The 19,730-nt window shown below is 60.5% G+C and overlaps 1 protein-coding gene across 7 annotated transcripts in view; it reads left to right on the top strand.

The window, feature by feature from the left end:
• The window catches only part of CSNK1G2 (casein kinase 1 gamma 2), a 52,173-nt gene extending 32,449 nt beyond the window's left edge, over positions 1-19,724 (top strand). For all 7 annotated transcript variants that reach the window (XM_026076528.1, XM_026076521.1, XM_026076525.1 and 4 more), the window contains 10 exons: positions 11,386-11,426; positions 12,054-12,123; positions 12,552-12,700; positions 13,214-13,448; positions 13,684-13,769; positions 14,576-14,660; positions 14,775-14,923; positions 15,392-15,475; positions 18,729-18,835; positions 19,194-19,724. In XM_026076528.1, coding sequence (XP_025932313.1) covers positions 12,602-12,700; positions 13,214-13,448; positions 13,684-13,769; positions 14,576-14,660; positions 14,775-14,923; positions 15,392-15,475; positions 18,729-18,835; positions 19,194-19,248 — 900 coding nt within the window. In that variant the 5' untranslated portion in view covers positions 11,386-11,426; positions 12,054-12,123; positions 12,552-12,601 and the 3' untranslated portion in view covers positions 19,249-19,724. The remainder of the gene's footprint in view (positions 1-11,385; positions 11,427-12,053; positions 12,124-12,551; positions 12,701-13,213; positions 13,449-13,683; positions 13,770-14,575; positions 14,661-14,774; positions 14,924-15,391; positions 15,476-18,728; positions 18,836-19,193) is intronic.
• The last annotated feature ends 6 nt before the right edge of the window (positions 19,725-19,730 follow it).

Here is a 19,730-nt window from a genome sequence, read left to right as displayed (position 1 = left end):
GAGCGGCCGCAGAGGCCCAGGAGCAGTTTGGCTCGTGTTTGCTCCTGGCCGGAAGGATAACAAGTGAATTCTTGCTCTCAGCAAAGCTGGGGCTCTGCAGCACTTGATTCTCACTGGCAGAATTTATCTTTGTCGCCAGCAAGAGAAGCTCCTAGTCCTTCCGTGCCCTTTTCCTAGCTTGTCGCACACTGTAACGCCTGCCCCTAATGGTAACGTGGTAACGGCCCGAGCATGGGATCTCATCGCAGCAACGGAAGCCACAGCTATGTGGCTTTTCTCCCAAAATCGCATCCCTCTCTTCCTTAGGTGTGCCTCGGAGTCGCGTCAGGGCTCAGGAATGCTTTCAAGACTTGAGAGAAAATAGGGATTCCTCAAATTGTATCGCCAGGGACTGCAGGGCTCCCTCTCTCAAACGGTGGTGGTATAAGTAGGACTTGTTCTCCAGCACGCTCCGGGCACTTGGTTTTCCCCTGGGGATGGAGTATTTGCAGGGCTGGTCCTCAAGCCGGGCTGCCTGCAGAGGCCAAAAGGGGTTGCTCCGGCTTCAAAAACGCCTAAACCTTCTTTGCGCTTTTTCCGTGCAAAAAAACCCAAGGGGTCTTGCAAAAACACGTTTGGAGGTGACTTCTTTGGCTCTCGGCGGTGGAGGATGGGGAAAGATGGAGCTGTCTTACAAATCACCCATTTCACCCCTGCGCTGAGACGTGGGTGCTGCTCTCTCCTTTTGGGTGCCTCAGAGCCGCCCTGGATGGGGACACGTGTCCTCCGAGCTACTGAGACAGCCGAAAGCAGAAGCCATTCGTACAAATCCTGGCTTAAGGCGGTTGTGAGAAGCCAGAAGGGGAACAACTCGGGCAGGAGTTTCTGGCTCCTGGGCCGGTGCTTGGATCCTGCCCCTCCGGATTCGTGCCGGCCTTGGCATCCCAGTCAGCACGCAAACACAGGGCAAATCCCTGTCCCGGCTCGACAGCGCTTCTGGATGGTTCATTGCTATATAAGTGCTGGCTGGGGAACGTGAATGCTCCGGAGAGCTGGAGCAGGGTGCTCCGGGGAATGGGCTGGGAGCCTGGGACGGGCTGGTGGCTCATGCGCCCTGGCACCGGGCTCTGGCCCAGCGGCCTCCTGAGCGGCCGGAGCGCCTGGCATCAGCCCCGTGCTGCTGCTTACTCGCAGGGCTCCTCGTCCCGGCACCGTCCGCCGGAGCAGGATGCGGCTCCTCCGGCTGGCTCCCAGCCCTCGGCTCCCTCGCGTTCCCCTTCTTTCCTTGGAGCCATCCTGCGTTTCCTCTTGCTGCCTGCGGTTTAGGTGTTAATTCCCGGTTGCGATACCAGCCGGGCACGTATAACTTGCAATTAGGATTTCTCATAGCAGGCAGCTCCTGGCAACTCTTCAGTGGCGCTTTGGGGCGAGCTGGGATATGGGGAAAAGGAAGGAAAAAAAACAAACGCAAGCGGAAAGGTGGGAAACGAACCTGAAGTACCTGGGCAATGCAAAACTCTTCCTCCGCTGACCTCTGCCCGGTGCCTTGCCGCCTTTCCACCCGCTCCTGCATGCAGGGATGCTTTGCGGGATGTTCAGCGGTCGTTTCCGGGGTGGGCTGCCGCTCAGCACTGCGTTCCGGAGCCAACAGCTGCCGGCCTCGGCTCGGTCTGCGGTGGGCCTTTCCGGCCCCCTTGGCCATGGATTGTTCCCCTTGGGGGAGACGATGCCAAAGGGGCTGATCCCCGCCAGGGCCGGAGCCTCCACTTGGCTGCCTGACCCGTTTCCCGGGCGCGAGGGGCTGGGAGAGGCGGCGGCAGGGCGAAAGGAGGCCGTGCTGGCAGCGGGGGCCGGGAACGGGGCTCCGGTACGGCCCCGGGCTGAGGCCCGGCCCCAGGGAGGCTTCGGAGCTGCCGGGGGCAGGCCTCATCCCCCGGGGATAGGGGGATGTGGGAGGGGAAACGCGGAGCGGCAGGAAAATGGGAAGCGGCGAGGCTTCTGCTTTTGTTCTTCTCATAGTAAACTTGGCAAATTTGTTTCTTCCAAGTTTTTGGGGATTTCCCCTGCCTCCCTGTTCCGGTCCCTTTGTTTCTAATGGCAGAATGGAAACACAGCAGCTATTTGTCTTCTAAGTTAAAAGATGGAAATGAACTTTTTAAAGGTAAAAACGGCATTTTGGAGGGCTGGAGGGGGGAGTGGGTCCTCGTGCAGCGTCTGAGCCGGCGCCAGGCCACTACTGCAGCCGGGCTGGGGACAGATCCTGGCCACACGACCACACGCAACCGCTGGGGACAGTCTCCAAGCGCCCTGCTCTCTTTTAAGCTTGGCTTTCGCCGTGTGGCCTGCAGATTCCCGGTTCCATCCTGGGCGCCTCAAAAGGTAACTAAGAAAATCCAGGCGGCCGCGAGCGCGCTGTGCTTTACGCTCTTACGCCGTCAGCTCTCCGGGGACGTCCTGACGCAGCCACACGTCGCCGAGGGCTCGGACACCTTCAGAAGGCAGCGGGCTGCTCGGTGAAGGTGTCGGAGTTGCAGACCTGCCGGGTACCTGCGAATGCTCGGAGGCAGCTTGGTAAGAGGCTATGAGGGAGAAAAACCCGCGCGCCGCTTGCTAACCGGTCCCTTTGCTGCTGTTGCTAATGGCAGCTTGTGCTCATTTTTCCCCTTGGGCTTTCGGAGCCTGCTGTACAGGAAGGTCAAATTTTAAAATAAACTTTTTTGTTTTTTTTTTTTTTCTTCTGATGGTATTAAAAAAAAAAAATACCGTTCCAAGGAACTGTCGCTGCTTGGGTTGATGCAGCTCGCGTCACCTGCTCAGAGTTTGGGCTGCCGCGGTTTCAGCGTTGGGCCGGTGCCTGGCCGCCTTCGCCCAGAGCTGCCCTCTCCTGCGCTCCTTGCCGGCGTCGCACGGGGACAGGAGAAGCGGAAAGGGCAGGTTGCCTCAACCGGCTGCAACTTTCTGCTCCCGTTGGATGATGGGGGCACGCGGAGGCTCCCGGCACGGTCAGCGCTGTGCTGCACCGCGCGCTGTCCCCGTGCACGCTGCAGCTCATCCATGCCCCGTGCCAACACGAAAACACCAGCATGGGGGAAACCATCGGGATGTGCGCAGCACCGGGAGCCCAGCGCGGAGCTGCGGATCGAGCCTGGCTCCATGCCCGGGCCGTGGAGGCTGGAGGGTGGCCGTGATGTGCAGGAGCAGGTGCTGGACCCGACCGCTGCCAAATCCGCCTTGGGAATGGGGGGGCAGTTCGGGTGTTAACACGGGGTTAAGAGAAAGCGGCGGCCGCCTTTTAAATGCGATACGAGCAGCGTGCCTGGGCGGGGAGGGAAGGGAGTGCGGGACCCCGCGTCCGGCCGCCTTCTCCCTCGGGTGGCTTCGGCTCTGCCGCGATCTGATGCCGCGTCTCGCAGGTGCTGGCAGCTTTCCTCGCGAGCGCGGCCAGCAGCGAGCAGGGCAGAGGCCTCTTTGCAAACCTGAATCTTTCCGCCGCCCTTCTTGCCGGTTTTATTTCTCTTCTTTTCTTAAAAGCTGCGTTTGCTTTTGTGAATCATGCGGCGCTTCCTGCCTGAGTGGCAACCGTGTCCTCCCCCGGGGCAGCTCATGGACTCCAGCGGTTTTTAAATATTAAAGTTTTCGTTATTTGTGAGTGCTGGGAGGAGAGGATGGCGTGGGGGCAGTCGCAGGAGCCGTTTCCCAGCCTTCCTGCTCCCAGGAGCAGCCGGAGCTGGGAGTTGCTGTTATGTGGGCTGTGCCCTGCTGGGGGAGAGGAGCCAGGAGCTTCCTTGCTCTTTCACTTTTTCTTTTCCCTCCTGTTTTGTTCTCTTTGATAGCCCAGTCCTAGTCTTTGTATCTTTTTTTTTAACGGGAAGAGAAAGGGCAGCTGTCATCTCGCAGGGACGGGGATGGACGTCTCCAAGCCCGTCCCTGCTGCGGATGCTCCCGCGTCCTTCCCCTCTCCCTGCCTGCGGGTCCCCACCCCAGGGGCAGTGCTTGCGCTGTGCCTTGTCCCTGCTGTGCTGCCTCAGGTGTTTCACTTTGCCCCGCCGGCAGGGTGGCAGGTGTCCCACGAGGTCTATGTTGCTCCCTTCCTGCGTGTGTTCAGACCCAGCCAAACCTCAGGGAAAATCCTGCCATGAATTTCCTGGTTGCGTGTTACTGCTCTGAAGGCAGCAGCAATTTTTGGGACTTAACTGGCTCGTGTCCCCAAGGGCAGTGATAGGAAACCTGCAACCCCAAGCCCCTAAGAGTGGGTTCAGAGAGACTTTGGATGTCCTCATCCAGGCATCTTCATCCCCTGGCATCACAGGGGTGTCTGAGGATTGCGGGTGTCCTACGCACTCACAGCTGAGCAGAAGAGGATGAGCTTGTCTGACTTCAGGCCCTAGAGCCTGAGAATGCCAGTTTTCTGACTGCTGCCCACCAGCGAGGATCTCCAAAGCTGCCGTGGGGGCAGAGGTGGACAGCGGTGGGCCAGAGGATTTCCCAGGCTGAAAGCAGCAGTGGCAGTGTGGAACAAGCCTGTCAAAATACACCTAAAACATCTTTGCGGCACTACCGCAGAGCTGATCTCATGGAGCAAATTTCCTATCACCCTCTTGCTGCCCCTTTGAAAGCCCAGTGGCTGGAGCCACCTTGGCCATGGACATACGCATACCCGGGCAGGTGGCTGTGCCGCAGCATGTGCTGTTGTCATGGGCAGAGCCAGGCCTGGCCAGCTGGGCTGTCTCACCCTGTCCCGCATGGTGCATGGTGGTGTTTTGCTCTCCCTTGCGATAGTTTGCAAAACACAGAGGTTGTGGTGCATTAAAGATAAGCTCTCTGCACACATTTCTCCTCCCTCCCTTCTTTCCACCTTGCGGGAATTCAGGTGTGACTGTGCTCGCCGCTGGAGGTGAGGAGGCTGGACTGAAGCCCTTTAGGATTTCCAGTTCTTCCCTTCCCCAGTCAAGTTCCCGGTGAACCACGGGTTTCCTTGGACTCTTCTGAGCAATGCATGGGTGTGTGGGATGTCCCATCTTCTCCCCAGTAAATGTCTATCAGTGATGGGCTGGAAACACTGGGTCCGGCATACCCTCATGCTATCCAGATGTTTCTCCTGTTCTTTTCTCCCATATCAGCTGCTTCCGAATCATGGTTAAGAGATTTCATTTTTCCTCCCCATCACAGAGTGACTTGGGGAAGGTCCCCTGGGATGGGAGAGGTTCAGCGAGGCAGCCTTGTCCATCAGAGAGCAGGACTGAGCCACTGTTTGGCTGCAGAGCCCATCCTCGGGAGGAGCTGCTCTGTTAATATCTCCCATTCATCCCTCTTCCCGTAATCCTGCCGCTGACTCTGGCTCTCAGCAACTGGCTCTGATGTCACCCGGAGAGGATTTATTGCTGCTTCAGGTGGAGAGCAGCAGTTGGAGCAGATGAAATCTTATGCCAGGAGGAGCTTGTACCCTGAGCAAATTGCTTGGAGAAAATCCGAGGAGACAGATGCAGCTCCGTCAGATACGCACATGCCAGGGAGTGCGATCGCGTGTCTGCTGGCTTTCCATGCTGTGGAGGGGGACCTGCCACCATTAACTCCCATTTGCCCGGTTTCCTGGAGGGCTCTGGCAGCAGAAGCATTCAGATATTTTCAGAAACCTCTTACTTTATTCTTTTCCTTCGTGGACCTGAGGCAGAGGTAGTGCTACCACTTCCCAGATGTAGGAACCCTTTACCACCTTCCTTGTGCCCCCCGGCTCTCTGGGGTGAGCAGCATGGTGTGCAGACACTATATATAGTTCAGTTTGTTCCTAGACGCTTTCCCTGATCCTCCCTTTTCCATACCCTCCATGGGAGCAGCCGTGTCCGGCTTTGGTGGTGGGAAAGGTCTGTATCAGCCTGGGCTATAAATGTGGCAGGAGCTTGAGGCCGACATGAGGGTCACCATGCTCAATTACCTCTCTGAAGTGCCTGTACGCAAATGCACGCAGCACAGGGAATAAACTGGAGGAATTAGAACTTGGTGTGCGGTCGCATGGATATGATCTCATTGCAGTTACCGAGACATGGTGGGATAGCTCACATGACTGGAATGCTGCCATGGATGGCTACAGGCTCTTTAGGAAGGACAGGTCAGGAAGGCAAGGTGGGGGAGTTGTCCTTTATGCAAGAAAGCAACTGGAATGTATGGAGCTCTGCCTAGGGGTGGACGATGAGCGGGTCGAGAGCTTATGGGTAAGGATTAAAGGGCGGGCTAGCATGGGTGACACTGTTGTGGGTGTTTACTACAGGCCACCTGATCAGGAAGAGGAAGTAGATGAGGCCTTCTACAGACAACTGGAAGTAGCCTCATGATCACAGGCCCTGGTTCTCATGGGGGACTTCAACCATCCTGCTATCTGCTGGAGGAACAACACAGCAAGGCACAAGCAATCCAGGAGGTTCCTGGAGAGCATTGATGATAACTTCCTGACACAGGTGATGGAGGGGCCAACGAGGAGAGGTGTGCTGCTGGACCTTATACTAACAAATGAGGAAGGACTGGTTGGAGATGTGAAGGTTGGGGGCAGCCTTGGCTGCAGTGACCATGAGATGGTGAAGTTCAGGATCCTGCGAGGAGGAAGCGGGGCAAAATGTATGATCACAACACTGGACTTCAGGAGAGCAAAAACTTTGGCCTCTTCAGGGATCTTCTTGAAAGAATCCCATAGGATAGGGCCCTAGAAGGAAGAAGGGTCCAAGCGAGATGGTTAATATTCAAGAATCGCTTCCTCCAAGCTCCAGAGCAGTGCATCCCAATGAGCAGGAAGTTGAGCAAAGGAGGCAGGAGACCTGCATGGATGAGCAAGGAGCTCCTGGCAAAACTCAACCAGAAGGAGGAAGTATACAGAAAGTGGAAAGGGGGACAGGCCACTTGGGAGGAATATAGGAACGTTGTCAGAGTATGCAGGGATGTGACAAGGAAGGCTAAGGCCCATTTGGAATTAAATCTGGCTAGCGATGTCAAGGACAGCAAGAAGGGCTTCTTCAAATACCTCAGCAGCAAGAGGAAGCCTAGGGAAAATGTGGGCCCTTTGCTGAATGGGGTGGGTGCCCTGGTGACGAAGGATGCAGAGAAGGCAGAGTTACTAAATGCCTTCTTTGCTTCAGTCTTTACYGCTCAGGCCAGCCCTCAGGAATTCCAGACCCTGGAGGCAAGAGAGAAAGTCTGGAGAAAGGAAAGGATTGGGTTAGAGATCATTTAGGCAAACTTGATACCCGCAAATCCATGGGCCCCGATGGGATGCACCCATGAGTGCTGAGGGAGCTGGCGGATGTTATTGCTAGGCCACTCTCCATCCTCTTTGAAAGGTCATGGAGAAGAGGAGAGGTGCCTGAAGACTGGAAGAAAGCCAATGTCACTCCAGTCTTCAAAAAGGGCAAGAAGGAGGACCTGGGAAACTACAGGCCAGTCAGCCTCACCTGCATCCCTGGAAAGGTGATGGAGCAGCTCGTCCTGGAGGCCATCTCTAAGCATGTGAAGGATAAGAAGGTGATCAGGAGTAGTCAGCATGGCTTCACCAAGGGGAAATCATGTTTAACCAATCTGATAGCCTTCTCTGGTGGAAAGACTGGCTGGGTAGATGAGGGGAGAGCAGTGGATGTTCTCTACCTTAACTTCAGCAAGGCTTTTGACACTGTCTCCCATAACATCCTCATAGGGAAGCTCAGGAAGTGTGGGCTAGATGAGTGGACAGTGAGGTGGATTGAGAACTGGCTGAATGGCAGAGCTCAGAGGGTTGTGCTCAGTGATGCAAAGTCTAGTTGGAGGCCTGTAGCTAGCAGTGTCCCCCAGGGGTCAGTACTGGGACCAGTATTGTTCAACTTCTTCATCAATGACCTGGATGAAGGGACAGAGTGCACCCTCAGCAAGTTTGCTGATGATACAAAACTGGGAGGAGTGGCTGATACCCCAGAAGGCTGTGCTGCCATTCAGAGAGACCTGGACAGGCTGGAGAGGTGGGCGGAGAGGAACCTCATGAAGTTCAACAAAGGCAAGTGCAGGGTCCTGCACCTGGGGAAGAATAACCCCAGGCACCAGTACAGGTTGGGGGTTGACCTGCTGGAAAGCAGCTCTGCGGAGAAGGACCTGGGAGTCCTGGTGGTCAACAAATTGACTGTAAGCCAGCATTGTGCCCAAGAAGGCCAATGGTATCCTGGGGTACATTAGGTAGAGCATTGCCAGCAGGTGGAGGGAGGTGATCCTCCCCCTCTACTCAGCCCTGGTGAGGCCACATCTGGAGTACTGTGTCCAGTTCTGGGCTCCCCAGTACAAGAGAGACATGTTGCTACTGGAGTGAGTCCAGCGGAGGGCTGCTAAGATGATGAAGGGACTGAAACATCTCTCCTATGAGGAAAGGCTGAGAGAGCTGGGCCTGTTCAGCCTGGAGAAAAGAAGGCTGAGGGGGGAATCTTATCAATGCGTATAAGTATCTGAAGGGAGGGTGCAGAGAGGATGGGGCCAGACTCTTTTCAGTGATGCCCAGCGATAGGACAAGAGGCAACGGGCACAAACTGAAACACAAGAAGTTCTGTCTGGACATGAGAAAAAACTTCTTCACTGTGAGGGTGACAGAGCACTGGAACAGGTTGCCCAGAGAGGTTGTGGAGTCCCCTTCCTTGGAAATATTCAAAAGCCGTCTGGACACAATCCTTGGAAACGTGCTCTAGGTGACCGTGCTTGAGCAGGGGGGTTGGACTAGATGATCTCCAGAGGTTCCTTCCAACCTCAACCCTTCTGTGATTCTGTCCCCATGCTATAGCGGGATGTGCTGTGAGTTTGTGGCACTGCTGAAGGTGAATGACTGGCGTTTCTAGCTCCTCTCCCCACATACAGTCACTGTGGGAATCCTAATGCTTCAGTGTCCCCAGTTGGTTCTCCAGTCCACACCTCCTTTCCCCCACGCAGCCAGGAGACATCCAGGTATTTCAGCCCAAAGGCAACCCCTCGACCATGCCTTCGTGCTGCTTTCCCTGCTCGCTGCACAGGCCTGCAAGCTCCTCTGCCTCCTCCAGCGCCTGCACAGACCTCTCTGTCCTGCTCACATGTAACCTGCTCCTGGGCTGGTGTGATCTCTCGTGGTGTGAGTGGGTGGCGCTTTGCAACGTGGCTGTATCCATAGGGAATACTTTCAGAGGGAAAAACAGCCTGGAGTGGCATCAGGAAGGCACCTGCCCCGCCTGTGCAGCCTGCTCTGCAGCAAAGGGGTTGGAGTTTGTTGCCTCTGAGTCTCAGGTGTTAGGTGAATATCCTGAAGTGAGGTTTTTTTCTTCTGTTAAGACCGCAAGGGATTAATCACCTGGGGCTGGGGAGATTCTCCATCATCTGCTGCCTCAAATCCTTCTAACTGGGCAACTAAAGTGGGAATTATGAGCTCTGAGTGCAGGAACTGCAGCCCAGCCTTGGTTCCCTTGCCTGTTCCTTGGGAGGGAGGCTGCGTGATTGAGTTTGGTCCTTGCAGCTCTGGGACATGGCCAGAGCCCACAGCTCCCCAGAGCTCCGTCCCAGCCAGAGGAATTTGTCCTGGAGTTAATGAGTTCATCGGTGACGTGAGCTCCTCTGGATGCCTTGGCTTCGCCGGCATCCTCAGGCGAGTGATAGCATCCGGATGAGCAGAGGACGGAGTGGGAGACTCAAACGAGCTAGCAGCACGCATGCACAAGTATACGTTCATGCACACACACACACACACACACACACACACACAATCGAACTGCTCTCACCTGGGAAAGGCACCAGCGTTGTGGGGCTGAGGCTTGCGTTGGGGAGCTCTGGTCTTGTCTCCGGGTGGGTGGAAACAGGCAGGGGTGAGCAGTGCTCCGGGCCTGGCAGCAACAGAGGTGCCAGAAGCGCCCACTGCAGCTTTCCCATCCCGTATGCAGTTCAGGTGGTGGGAAGACCCTGCGTTGACTGCTGTGCTCCTTGCCAGGAGAGGGGGTGGGAGGGCTCATCAGCCCTGTGGGTGGGCAGAGACCACGTCTGACCTTGATGGGGATGGAGCAGATGGAGCGTGCTGGTACAGAGCTGGGGTGTGTGCCTGGGGAACGGCACTCAGGGGTGCAGAGCATCCCACCCAGCGTGGGCTCGTGGGTCCCTTGGGAGCAACAGCTCTCACCCAGCACGCACCCTTACTGCCCCACTTGCATTGGGGCAGCTGCTTTAAAGGGTTCGGGCAGCTCTTTGCACCTTGGGCTGCCCAGGAGCCTTCACCTTGCTGCCGTCACCATGAAGCACGTCGCTGCTGCCCTGCCAGCCCAGGCATCCAAACCAGCCAGGCTTTGTGCCATGGTCTTGGTGTAAATCAGTGGCTGCAGGGCTGCCGCCAGCCCCAAGGCCGCTGCCCAGCCTGGATCCTCTCTCCTGAGGCCCCATGGGCAAGGAGAAGATGTAGCCGTTCCTCTCCAGTGATGCAGTGGTGCGATCAGCTTTCAGAGGTTGCAGGAGGCAGAGAACTTGCTGGGACAGCTCTCTGCACAGCTTGTCCTGCTTCAGAGACCCCACAGAGCGGCTGAGTTGGGGAGCAGATGCCTTATGTGTGGGCTGGCATGGTTTTTCACACTGGCTGCTGCTCCCTCAGCTGGAGCTCTGTGTGGGTCTGTGCTGGAGAAGACCTCCCCAAAGCATGAGCTCTCTCGGGAGCAGAGGACATGGGTCTGCAGTGTCCCAGAGCCTGGAGTTTGAGCTGTGGAGAGAGAGAGGTTTTCAGCCCTGTGGTTTGGGTCTTGAGGGGGAGGCCAAAGTGGGGAGTGCTGCCTTGCGCCTTCCTGTAGCGCCATCCCCAGGAGTGACGCCAGCCCTGGGTAAGGGATTTCCAGCTCCCTGCGGTGTCCTTGAACCACAGCCAGCTGCAGCACCTCAAGCCGCCCATGTGCTTCTGGGAGTCTTTCCTCCCTCTGACCCTCTGCATGGTCCCGCTGCCCCAAACCACTGCCCACAGACGCCGGGCATCTCCTCCAGGGCAGGGCACCAGCCCTCCGAGGAGGAGCGGTTGGAGGCATTGCCCTCTCCATGCAGGCACGTAGCTAGGAGAAACGGCAAGCCCCAGCCTTGCTCCTGCCGTGGCCGGTTACGTCCCTGCAGGCCCGGAGTGGGAGGCTGCCCCCTCCCAGCAAACTTGGCTTCGGTCACCCCAACGTTAACCGGGAGGCTGCCAATCCCGGAGGAATCTGGGTAGCCCATCTGGGGGTAATTAACAGGCGTGTCGCAACTCCACGCAGTGCGATCCTGTTCTCGCTCGTGCCTCCAGGTCTGTTTCCATGTTCTGGGAGCCGCCGAACCTGCTCGGGACGTTCTGCAGCCCCGAAGCCCTCGGGGGACGGCAGCGGGTGTGATGTGGGGTTAGCACAAAGGCTCGCTGGCTCTCGATCACCTTTCTCTTGTCTATCCCTGCAGGGAAGAACCTCTACACGAACGAATACGTCGCTATCAAATTGGTGAGTCCTTTCTCTCCCTCCTCGGGTTGTCGGTGGGGGCTGATGTTTGGGCCACCCGGGAAAGTGACTGCTCACCCGGCCCAGCCTGTGAACATGGGTCAAGCTGAACCAGTTGCGATGGGCAATGGCTGGGTAGGGGAACGATGGCTGGGCAGGGGAGTTGTCCTCACCTTTAGGAATTTAGGGTGTGCAAAGCAACGAGCATCATTGCAAGTGGGGAGGTCTGGGCCTGGGGAGAGACCATCTGGGTCTTCACTTTCCCAGGGCTTTCCTGTGGTCTGTGCTGTGCTTACCAGCACTTCAGCCGGTACCAGCAGCAGAGAGACCACAAGGAGAGGCTGGTCGCTGTTAATACCTGGTCCCATTAATGCCTACCCCAGCACCTGGATCTCTCTGGAAGGAGGTGGTTCTGGTTCCCACATGGGCTGGTTTTCTCTCCTCATCCCCTGAGGCTTTATCTCCATTTTGTACCGGTTCTTCTCAGCCCCAAATGCTCTCGGCTCTGCAGCGGCCGTGACATGCCCCAGCTGCTGCAAGCGTGCAAAGGAGGTGTCTGACGCCCAGACCTCCCTAACATCCTGCTCTCTACAACAAACAGCCTTAACTGTTCTCGTTCTCTCCTTCAAGGAACCCATCAAATCCCGGGCCCCCCAGCTGCACCTGGAGTATCGGTTCTACAAACAGCTCGGCAATGCAGGTACGGGGCCGGGGCCACGCTGCCGGGGTGGGAGCTGGCCGCCTGGGCGACACGGCTCAGAAGGGGAGGCTTCGTACGAATATGACTCTGCAACTTTGCTCCTCAGCCTAAAAGCTGCCCATCTGCTCAGCTGAGAGAGGCCGATTTTACACAGAGCCACATCGAATCTTTGATCCCTTTTTATTTAGTTCCTTTCTCCCCGCCTCCCCTGCCGCAGAGTCAGGGATGCAGATGGAGCTGCCTCCTCCTGCCTCCTGCCAGAGCAGAGCAGAGCCGGGCTGTCTGTGGCGTGGAGGGAGGGTGGTGCAGAGACCTCCGCTGCCAGCAGCCCCCGTCCTGGCTCTGGAAACGGCATGGCCGTGACAGCGTGGCTGTGTGCTGCTCAGCCCCGCCGCGACCGCTGACAGCCCTGGCTCTGTCTTTTGCAGAAGGAATTCCTCAGGTTTATTACTTCGGCCCCTGCGGGAAGTACAACGCCATGGTGTTGGAGCTGCTAGGACCCAGCCTGGAAGACCTCTTTGATCTGTGTGATCGGACCTTCACGCTCAAGACCGTCCTGATGATCGCGATCCAGCTGGTGAGCACAGTGCCTCCGCCTCGCGTGCCGCTCTGCGCCGCTCACCCAAGCCACCCTGGGGGAGAGGAGCGATACGTGGGCGGGGAGGCCGGGCTCTGTCAGGATCCAGCAGGGAAGAGGAGGGAAAGGAGGAATGGGGAGGGCCAGAGGAGACACTGCCTGCAGGGAGTCACTGCTCTCTCCATGCCTCACCTTCTCCGTGATGTAGGAGTGATATGGGGAGCACTGTTAACCGTGTCCCCAAGCCTGGATTGTGCCGGGCGGCTCTGGCCGACCTGTCCCCATGGCAGGGCTCTGGCTCCCCCCCACACAGCCCCTCTCCGAGCACAGCAGCCATCTCTCGCCAGAGACGCAGCCTGTCTTAGAGGGCTGGAGGACCTGTTCTGCCCGTCCTTTTGCCCCAGTGTGACATACAGCCGGAGGGGAGCACTGCCAGGGGAGTTGCTGGCCCGGGGTGAGGGATGCCAGGAGTGTAGCCGGGGCCGGCTGCTGATGTCCCCCCCCTGCCCCCAGATCACACGGATGGAGTACGTCCACACCAAAAGCCTGATCTACAGAGACGTCAAGCCAGAGAACTTCCTGGTGGGGCGGCCGGGGAGCAAGCGGCAGCACACCATCCACATCATCGATTTTGGCCTGGCCAAAGAATATATTGACCCCGAGACCAAAAAACACATCCCCTACCGAGAGCACAAGAGCCTGACAGGGACAGCACGCTACATGAGCATCAACACCCACCTCGGGAAAGGTGAGCGCACGCCGGCCACCACAGCCTCTCCGCCCGGCAGGAGAGGGAAGGGGGCCGCGGGGTGCAAGCTCCCCCTGCCAGAGATGGGGCTGGGGGCAAACTGCCTCTCCTGCTCTTCAGCCTGGGGCACTGGCAGGGGACGTGGGGTGCTGCAGGGGCTGGAGGGGACAGGGGAGACGGGCAGAGAAGACGGCCGTGTTAGGAACGCGCCCGTGACTTGTTTCTCCCCTCGCAGAACAAAGCCGCAGGGATGACCTGGAAGCGTTAGGGCACATGTTTATGTACTTCCTCCGCGGGAGCCTTCCTTGGCAAGGCCTCAAGGTAACTGCCGGCTCCCGCTGTCCCTGGGAACGGCTGCTCCCTGGCGTGGGCAGTGTTGGGGTCCGCGGGGGAGGCTCTAAGGGTGCAAGAGAGTCTCCTGAGTAACTGCAGGCACTGCAGGATCCTCCCGGGGAAGAACAGTCGCTCCTTGGTCCTGTGCCGGGGGGAACCCTCAAATTCCCTTGAACCCTGGGGACCAGCGGCAGCTCCTTTCTGGTGGCTTTGGGCATGGCGCGAAGGCTGGGGACGTGGACCTGTGGCTCAGGGGCGTGCACGTAGATTCTCAGCTCTCAGATGAGGCCTTCCCTCCTTGAAACAGCTGCCTGGCTCCGTGGAGAGGGACTGGGGATCCGGACAGGGCCGTTCCTGCCAGGCAGATCTCAGACCTGGTTATTTGCCAGGTCCACCTCGGCCTCGTGGGTCTGGTCAGTGTTAGCAGGGCTGGGGCTGGATCTGGCCTCTGGCCGCCGGGATGGTGGAGGGCTGGCGCCCTGCCGGCTGCAGGGACTGTTGCTCTGAGCTCTGTGCCAGGCCCTTGCTGTGCGGGGGTCTCTGTTGAACGGCTGTAGGTGTCCCCGCTTTGCGACTGTCCTGGCTGCTGTCACAGTGGCTGTCCTGGAATGGAGCTCCCCAGCGTTCACCTGCAAACCTGCCCTGGGTGAGGGGATTCCCTGGGATTGAGCTCTCACTGTTAGCTGGAAAAGGGGGACCAACACCCCATTTGTTGCCTGATGGCACCCAGCACCTTCCTCTCTCCCGGAGATGTGCCCAGCCCTCGTGCTGACCTGCTCCTTTTTCTCTGCCAGGCTGACACATTAAAGGAAAGGTATCAGAAGATCGGTGACACTAAGAGAGCCACACCGGTGGAGGTGCTCTGTGAGAACTTCCCAGGTGAGGGCACTCTGTGTGGCTTGTCCCCATCCCCAGCCTGGCCCCCAGTCCCAAGTGCCTGCTGACTTGGCACCTCATCCCCCTGCCCAAATTGAGCCCAGTCTGTCCCCGCAGAGGAGATGGCCACGTACCTGCGCTACGTACGGCGGCTGGATTTCTTTGAGAAGCCGGACTATGACTACCTGCGGAAGCTCTTCACAGACTTGTTTGAGAGGAATGGTTACGTGTTCGACTATGAATACGACTGGGCAGGGAAACCGCTGGTGAGTGGAGAGGGAGCTGCTGGCTGGCCGAGGGTGCTGGCGCAAGGCAGGGCCCCAGGGTGGGGGAGAGGTGGGTGGTGTGGCAGGGAGTCAGCGTGGTCCACGGCAGCAGCCAGGAAAGATGCAGGTCGGCAGTCATCCCTGCTACACGCTTCCATGCCTGAGAGATGAGCTCCACTTGTCCTCACTTGACATCAGCAGCCAGCTCCAAACCTGGGCCCTGGTGCCTCTGAGTTAAAGCTGCGACCCAGAAATTTGAGGCTTACTGGAGGCGAGGGGAACCCAACAGTTGAGCTGGCACCTGGGCTCCCACCGTGGGCACCTCCGTGGGCTCTTCACAGCCACACCAGGCGTGGAGCTGCTGGGGCTGGAGCTGGGGCTGAGATTGGGCCCTGATTCTGGGAGCCGGCGGTGGCAGGCGGCGGGAGAGCGGCTCGGCCACAGCTGATGTTGTTGTCGTGTCCCCAGCCTACCCCCATCGGCACGATGCACAGCGAGGTGCAGGTGCAGCCGCCGAACAGAGACAAAGCACAGCCACACACCAAACACCAGGTGAGCGACGGCGCCGCCCCGGCCGGGGCACGGGACCGCGGACGTGCGCAGCTTGGGCGTCTGGCCCACAGACCCCACCAAAGCTTCTGCATGGAGGCAGAGACCGGGGCGTCCTTTCTCCCCGGTGCAATCTGTGGGGGAGCTTCCTCCCTGCAGATCTGGGTCTGTGGCTCGCGGGGGACCCAGGGCTGTGTCTGTGGGGCCGGGCAGCCTGGCGGGAGCAGAAGGAAGCAGCTGGGAGAGGCTGTAGCGCAGCTGGGAAGTGCCAGGCCTGGCCTCCAGCTAGCGAGCTGCGAGGTTTAGCCTTGGCCGGAAGGTGGGTGCCGGCACGGTACGGGCTGAGCCACCTCCGCGTGGAGGACAATATTCCTGGTGCCAGCGGGGAAGCTGAGCCTGCGCACTGTGGCACAGCGCCACGTCTCTTGTGTGGTTGGGATGGGGACACGGGACGAGGGAGAGGACTGTCAGGGCCTCGGAGAGGATTTGAGGGGCAGCCTGTGCCCCCGTGCCGGAGAAGGGACCAGCTTCGCCCTGGAACCAGCAGGGCATTTGGGGCCAAGCCTGGAGCCGCCCTGGGGCAGAGGGATGGGTGCGGGCAGCACCCAGCCTGGGAGGCTGTGGGAGAGCAGGACCGCAGTCCCGGAGCATCCCAGCCCTGGTCTCGGAGCCTGTCCGTACCCTCGCACAGGGAACGCGCAGGGAACGGGAGCTCCCGCGTTTCCCCACCGCTCCTGCACAGACCTCGTGCTCTTGGCCCGAACCGCCAAGGGGAGCAGAGCGGCTGCAAAAGGGCTGCTGGAGCGGCGGGTGCAGCACCCTGGTCTCCCTCACCCGCGCGTCGGCCCAGCGGTGCCCTTGCCGCTCCGGGCCGAGCACGGGGAGCTTGGCGCAGCCCTGACTCGCGCTGGCCGGCGGCAGGGCAGTGCTTCTTTATGGAGAGGGGAATGTCTCCAAGCGCCTCCGGCTCATCCCGGGGAACCCGTTTGTGGTCAGAGCTGCTCTCTGCCTCCAGCCGCTGAGAAATGCCGTTAGACTTCCCTTCTTGAGGGCAGCGGGAGAAGCAAAGCACAAAACTCCCGTAGCCAGAGGGGCGGCGCGAGAGCAGTTTCCACCCTGGGGCGCCAGGGACCCGCAGAGCAGTGTCACGTTCGCCACAGCGAGGGTTCGCCCGGCGGGCGAGCCGGTGCTGTGGGAAAGCTGAGGAGCCCGGCGCCCTCCGCTTGCGGCACAGCTCGGTTCCTCGCAGTTGCCCCACGTCTGCCTCCGACCGCGGGAGAGCGCTCGGCAGCGTCGCCTCCACCCGCCTGCCTTTTCCCGCACGGCGAGCAGCCCCCGCTGTCCCAACCGGCTTCGAAGCGCAGTGATGCCAGCCCCCGGGGCAGTGCATCCTCGGGAATGCCCAGGGCGAGCGTGCCGGCGCGCGCGTGGACGCGGCAGGACGGGCGCGGACCCCGCGGGAGCGCAGCGGTGACTTGCAGGGAGCCGCCGGGGCGATGCTGCGCCGCAGCCTCGCCGCAATCACAACCTCGAGCTGCTCTGGTCATGGTTTTGCTTTTGCATGTCTTATTTTCTCGACTCCTTTCGCCGCTCCTCCCTTCCACGTCTCCTTTCTCTTCCCCATTCTTCCTCTTTTTTGTTGTTTTTTTCCTTTTGTTTCTTTTCATTCTGTTCCTCCTGCCGGTCGCGAGCAGCCTCCCGAGGGGACGGAGTTGTGGGATCCTCAGGCCGCTGGGCAGCCTGCCGAGGAGCCTTTGGGAGCTCACCTGGCAGCCGGCAGGCTCGGGGGGTCCGTCCAGGTACACGCAACCACGCGCCGAGGGCAGGGGCGGGCACGCGAGGGCGGGGGCCGATCCAGCCTGCGCCACGAGACCTGCCAGCACCCTGCCTGCACAGCCACGTCTGCGCGCGGGCCGAGGGGCGGCCGTGCTGGGGCGGCAGCCCCCTTTCCTCCACCCCGGGACGGCGTGAGGGCTCTGCACGCCCAGCGTCTTGCCTAGGATGCGACGTACGGACGCAGGGGGCTGCGCTTGCCCGGCCCGTGACGCGCAGGGCCTTGCTGGCGGCTGGCAGACGAGGGTGGCACAGCTTGCCGGGGGCCACCGGGCTCCTTGGGGCTGCTGGAGCCACTCGGGGGGCAGCTCGGGGCAAGTTGCTGGCTCCGGGCCACGCGCTGGCGCGAGGGACTGGGCAGGCATCGAGCTCTGCCCCCGGCGCTGCCTGTCCCAGCGGTGCCGAGCGCCGGGGCGTTATCCCAGGTGGGGATTTTTCCCTGGCCTCCGTTACTCAAACGGAGCGAAGGCTTGGAGCCCCCTTGGCCTCGGCTCCCCGCCTCCATCCTGCATCCGTGCCGGCAGCTCGCCGGCCTCGCAGCCCTCCGCTCTCCGCTGCCGGGTGGTCAGAGCCGAGCCCGCGCGGTTCCCGGAGCGGCAGCGGAGCAGCCGTGTTGTGCGCCCTGCTGGGCCACGGCAAATCCCCCTCGTCTCCTGCTGCTGCTGCTGCTTCCTCTTCTGCTCCGTCTTTGCTTCCATCCCCGCCGTCTGCTCCTGCCTCCGCTGCTCCGGGGGAAAGCTTCTCCGCGGGCACAGTGTCCCGGGCGTCGTGTCCAGCTGCCGTCCCTGTCGCAGCCGTTGCGTGGCCGCCTCGCACTCTGCCTCGCTCTTCCCGTAGCGCGTCCCCGCTCTGTGCCGGTGGCTGTCCCTGCTCCTGCTGCGGCAAAGCTCCCGCCCGTCCTCCGGCTGTGCCCCGGCAGTGCTGCAGGGGGGAGCCGGTGGGGATGGGGACGGGGACAGGGACGGGGGGGGCTCAGGGCTTGTTTCGGGCTGTTAGAGCTCAAATCCGCCCTGCTGCCGCGGTGGTGGCAGCTGTGTCCGTGTGATGAGTTTGGGAAGGGCTGAGCGGCCTCGTCAGGGCGGAGCGGCTCGGCCCTCCTGTGGAGACCCGCCGATGGGGGGGGGACACCAAACCTCCCTGGGCACATGAGGTGACGGAGCCGCTCGGGGGCCGGCTTGGGTTTTTCGCGGCGGCCGAGCCCAGGCGCCGCTTTCAGGCTGAGCGCAGGCCTCATCCTGCGGGTCCGCGCTGGGGCCCCGGGGCAGCTCGGCTCGCTCGGGGCAGCGGCAGGGAGGCCATGGCAGCTCCTCGGCCTGCGGTTCCGCGGGATGCCAGGGCCCATGGGCCGGGAGGTGGTGGGGGGGGGACGAGGCTCAGAGCAGCCCCCCGCGCTGCGCCGGCGCCGACGCTCGCCTCTCCGCAGGTGATGAGCTCCACCAACGGCGAGCTGAACACGGACGACCCGACCGCAGGCCATTCGAACGCCCCCATCACAGCCCCCACCGAGGTGGAGGTGACAGACGATACAAAGTAAGGAGGGGGGGGGACACCCCGCTGCCACCTGCTCCCCGGGGACCCTGCCGAGGCGCCCCACCACCCCCCCCAGGCCCACGAGGCCTCCCCAAACCCAGCACCTGGGGGGGGACATGGGCCCCACACACACACACCCCCCGGCTCGGGGAGCCGCTGTCCTGCCCCGGGGGCTCCCTGAATCCAGCCGGGGGGGCCCTTGGCTGTGGCCGGCGCTGCTCTCCCAGTGCCACCTGCCCCCAGGGACAGCGCTGCCCATGCGGGGCCACCGTGACCCACGGAGCAGCTCATCCCGGGGGGGAGGGCACAAAGTGGCACCCGGACTCTGACAGTGTCTCCCTCTCTTCCCCCCCCCCAGGTGCTGCTGTTTCTTCAAGAGGAGGAAGAGGAAAACCACCAAGCGGCGGAAGTGAGCTGCCGGCGCCGGGTGGAGCGGCGTGCGCGATGGCTCCTCTCCCTCTGGCCGCGGCCGGATGTTTCCGCGCGGAGCCGGCGGGCGGCTTCGCCTCGGTTCGGCCGAGGGGGCGCGGGCCAGGCCGGGTCGGGCCGAGCCGGGCGGCTTCCCCCCCGGCGCCCCGCGCGCAGGCGGGGAGCGGGGCCTCCCCCCCCCCAAACTGCTTGTCCTTGCCGCCGCCGCCGCTCGCCCAGCGCGGGGCCGTTTTGCTCGAACCGAGCCCGACTTCGCTGAAGTTCCTGCGTCCGTCAAAAAAGAAAAAAAGAAAAAGAAAAAAAAAAGAAAAAAAAAAGGAAAAAGGAAAAGAAACCGAAACAAATCCGCAGCGTCACTTGCTTTTGAGTCTCTAACTAGTTTGGAAACAGGGATCAACTCTACGGACTCCGAAACGTCGCTGTCTTAGAAGAAGCAGAAGACAAAGTCGAGAGCGGTGGGCTAAGG

Source organism: Apteryx rowi, unplaced genomic scaffold, assembly GCF_003343035.1.
Source record: "Apteryx rowi isolate R43461 unplaced genomic scaffold, aptRow1 scaffold_433, whole genome shotgun sequence".
Classification (NCBI taxonomy): Eukaryota; Metazoa; Chordata; class Aves; order Apterygiformes; family Apterygidae; genus Apteryx; species Apteryx rowi.
This window is presented reverse-complemented; position numbering and strand designations above follow the sequence as displayed.